This window comes from Corvus brachyrhynchos, unplaced genomic scaffold (genome assembly GCF_000691975.1).
Source record: "Corvus brachyrhynchos isolate BGI_N302 unplaced genomic scaffold, ASM69197v1 scaffold72, whole genome shotgun sequence".
In the NCBI taxonomy this organism is placed as follows: Eukaryota; Metazoa; Chordata; class Aves; order Passeriformes; family Corvidae; genus Corvus; species Corvus brachyrhynchos.
In genome coordinates this window covers 1,871,001-1,875,103 of record NW_008236763.1, presented here as the reverse complement: position 1 = coordinate 1,875,103, position 4,103 = coordinate 1,871,001, and the positions used below count along the sequence as shown (strand labels likewise).

The following is a 4,103-nucleotide window of genomic DNA, read 5'->3' as shown; positions in this document are numbered from 1 at the left end:
TCAATACGTGCCAATCCAGCCCCGCCGGGGGAAGGTGACCTTGAGCGGCTCAGCGAGGAGGGAGAGAGGGAGGGAACGCCAGGAATTACACACGGAGATGCTCCCCGGGGGAGGGAGGAGGGATGGAGGGGAGGACAGCGATGCAGAGCCCCGATGCCAGCCCCGATGCCAGCCCCGCGGAGGGCTCTGTGCCCTCCTGGCTGCTCCAGGACAGGATCCGGGTGCTCGAGGAGCGCCTGGGGACGGTCCCTACCCACGGAGGGTGCAGTGGCAGGAGGGGGTGGCCGTTCCCAGCGAGGACACGAGGGCGCGATCGATAAATGCCCCAATAATCAATAACCGAGCCCCCAAATCAGCGCCAGCTCGGCCCCTCCAAGGGTCTCTCCAGGGTTCCTCCTTCTCCATCCTGGTCCCTCCTCTCTGCGGGTGACAGGGACACAAAAGCCACCCAAGGCAAGACACCCGCCCTCAATCTCAACTCTCCCCCAGCAAAGCTCCCCCAGAGCCCCGCCTTGCTCTTGGAAAAGTTGGGATTTTTGTAAATCCGGGAGCCCCCGGAGCCATCCCTGCCCTGCCCTCGCCCTCCTGCTGCAGCCCAGCCTCCTGCAGCTCCTCTGAACCCTTCCCCTGATAATTCCTGGGCTGTTCCCAATGCCGGCGGGCATTCCCGGGACACCCAAAGCCGGCCCAGGAGGGAGGGAAGCGGGAGAGCGAGGGCCGGAGGGAAGGTCCGGCATTCCCAGCACTCTGCCTTTGCCCTCTAGCGGGACGAACGCGAAGGACCTGGTTGGGAAAAGTTGGCCAATTCCATCCTGCTGGAGCCTGATTTGCAGAAATCCCAACTTTTCCAAGAGCAGTGAGGGGCTCTGAGGGGGGATTTGCTGGAGGAGAGTTGAGATTTAGGGGCGCTGCTCGCCTTGGGGTCCCCTCAGCCCCGGGGAGGAGGGAACAGGATTGGACAGGGGGGTCCCACCTTTTCCAGAGCTCTGGAGGGGCTGAGGTGGAGCTGGATTTGGGGAGGAGGGTGCTGGGGGCTTCATCCCGTGGGATCAGCGGGATAAAGGCTGGTGGGAAGGTGTTGGAAGGGTGGGTGGGGATGGAGGAGGATGTGGGGACAGCGAATCCACAGGCAGAGCTGGCTCAAGGGTGATGCAACAACAGCGGCGAGAAATCCTGGCATTTTGGATAAAACAGCTCCGAATTTGCATTTCCCAAAGATTTTGGGTCAACAATCCATGCCTGAGCTGGGTTTTGCATGGAAAAGGGCGAGAGGAGGTGCCCACGCTCTTCTCCGCGCTGTGCCAGCGCCGCGGGCTCTGGGTCCCCACGGATGAGGAGCCGGTTCCTCTTCCCAGGTTTTCTCCAGCCGCCTTCGGATGCCTCCCCGGGCTCCGAGGATGTGGGCTGAGCTCCGTGGTTTCAGTTCAGGGGTTTGGATTCTCCGGGGATGTGTCATCCCCCTCATGGTGTTCGTTACATGTGGATAAAAATATAAGGGATGAATACATCGCATCGAAAATATCCCACACCACTGGGCAGCTCTGCTTGGCTGTTGAAAGCTGGGATGATCCCACAGATTTTAACTCCATCCGAGTGGCTTTCCTGCTGCTCCTGGCGGGGCTGTTGGACTCGAGGATCTCCAGGTTTCTCTGCAGTTCCAAACCCAGGGATGCCCTCCCAAATCCAGGGATGCTGGAGATCCCAACTTATGCCAGGACAGCTCCCAGTCCCAGTTCCCGGGACTGCAGAGCACCTGGGATGAGGGGATGGAAGATTCCAGTTGCCCTGTGCTGGGATTTCCCGTTTTCTCCTCTTTGGGAGCACACAGGGACGGTCCAGATGTGCCCAGATGTCACACCTGGATGTGCCACACGGAACCACCTGAGGGACCTGGGGACAGCCCAGGGGACAGATGACACCCGAGGTGGCCAAAGCAGGACCTCCCTGGAGCAATGCAGCTCCTGATCCGTGTTCGGGACACCCTGAACAGGAACTCAGGAACTTCCCAAGGCTCTGGGAGGGAACGGAGGAAGAAACGGGACACAGGGAAATGCCATCTTTGCGAATTCCCGAAGGAGCAGCTGGGCTGGGGCTGGGGCTCCCCGCTGCTCTCGCTGTTGAGAACGAGACTTTGAATGCCTTTAAAAATCTTAATTTTATTATTATTTTATCACTCCCTGCTGTGTTTGCCCCAGCACCGAGCTCACACTGGGGTGAAACACCCCCACCTTAACCGCGTTTTCCATGGAGCAGCAGGGGATAGGACGGGATCTGGGAATGCTGTCCCTCTTTTCCCAGCTCCAAGGGCTCAGGAGAAGCGGCCCGTGGGCAGGCGGGGCAGGCAGAAGAAGGCGTTGGGGAAGAGGCTGAGGTTGATGGGGTTCCCGTCCAGGCGGATGTCCTCGAGCGCCCGGCGGATCTGCCCCTGGTCCTGGCTGTCACAGAACGTGTCCTCGTGCATCGTCTGGATGTTGTTGTTCTGGAAGGGGCGGGAGAGGGGCGAGTCCGAGTCAGAGGGACGGGGAGGAGGAGGACGAGGACGAGGACGAGGACGAGGACGAGGACGAGGACGAGGACGAGGAGGAGGAGGTGGGATATGCTAAGCTCAGGTAAACCCCATCCCACCTGGAGGTGCAGGGAAAGGGACAAATCTGAGTGAGAGAGATGAGGAGGAGGACAAGGAGGACCAGGATAAGGATAAGGATAAGGACCAGGACAAGGAAAAGGATAAAGATAAAGATAAGGATAAGGATAAGGATAAGGATAAGGATAAGAATAAGGATAAGGATAAGGATAAGGATAAGGATAAGGATAAGGATAAGGAGGACCAGGACCAGGACCAGGACCAGGAGGATGAGGAGGAGGATGAGGAGGAGGGCTCTGCTAGACGCAGGTACAGGTAAACCCCATCCCACCTGGAGGTGCAGGGAAAGGGATAAATCTGAGTGAGAGGGATGAGGGGGAGGACAAGAAGGACCAGAATAAGGATAAGGATAAAGATAAGGACCAGGACCAGGACCAGGACCAAGACCAGGACCAGGAGGGCTCTGCTAGACGCAGGTAGAGGTAAACCCCATCCCACCTGGAGGTGCAGCGAGCGCAGGCTCTCGGGAAGGGGCACCGGGATGAAATCCAGCTGATTATCGGAGAGATGGAGGAACTGCAGCTGCTTCAGGTCCTGAGGGGAGGAAGGGAGAGATGAAGCCCAATAGAGATGAACCCCCTAGAGATGAATCCTAGAGATGAAACCCCCTAGAAATGACCCCCCTGGAGATGACGCCCCTGGAAATTAAACCCCATAAAGATGAACCATCCTAGGGAATAAACCCCAAGAGATGAACCCCATAAAGATGAACCCCAACAGAGATGTCCCCCCTAGAAATGAACCCAAATGGAGCTGAATCCTAGAGATGAACCCGCTCAAGATGAACCTTCCTAGACGTGAACACCCCAGACATGAACACCCTAGAGATGAATCCCCTAGAGATGAACCCCCTAAAGATGAACCCCCCTTAGAGATGAACCCCCCTGGAGATGAACCCCCTAGAGATGACCCCCTCTAGAGATGAATCCCCTAGAGATGACCCCCTCTAGAGATGACCCCCCGTAAGATGACCCCCTCTAGAGATGAATCCCCGTAAGATAAATCCCCTAGAGATGACCCCCCGTAAGATGAATCCCCCTAGAGATGAACCCTCTAGAGATGACCCCTCTAGAGATGACCCCCTCTAGAGATGACCTCCCCTAGAGATGACCTCTCCCAGAGATGACCCCCCCTAGAGATGACCTCCCCTAGAGATGAACCCCCCTAGAGATGACCCCCCGTAAGATGACCCCCTCTAGAGATGAATCCCCTAAAGATGAAGCCCCCCGTAGAGATGACCTCCCTAGATATGACCCCCCCTAGAGATGAACCCTCTAGAGATGAATCCCCTAAAGATAAATCCCCTAGAGATGACCCCCCGTAAGATGAACCCCTCTAGAGATGACCTCCCTTAGAGATGAATCCCCTAAAGATGAACCCCCCCTAGAGATGACCCCCTCTAGAGATGACCTCCCTTAGAGATGAACCCCCCTAGAGATGAACCCCCTAGAGATGAATC

At 57.2% G+C, this 4,103-nt stretch overlaps 1 protein-coding gene across 1 annotated transcript in view; it reads right to left on the bottom strand.

Moving 5' to 3' along the window:
• Positions 1-2,150: 2,150 nt before the first annotated feature.
• The window catches only part of OPTC (opticin), a 5,153-nt gene continuing 3,200 nt past the window's right edge, over positions 2,151-4,103 (bottom strand). Inside the window, 2 exon segments of the mRNA XM_017727244.1 lie at positions 2,151-2,479; positions 3,083-3,333. Coding sequence (XP_017582733.1) covers positions 2,309-2,479; positions 3,083-3,333 — 422 coding nt within the window. The 3' untranslated portion in view covers positions 2,151-2,308.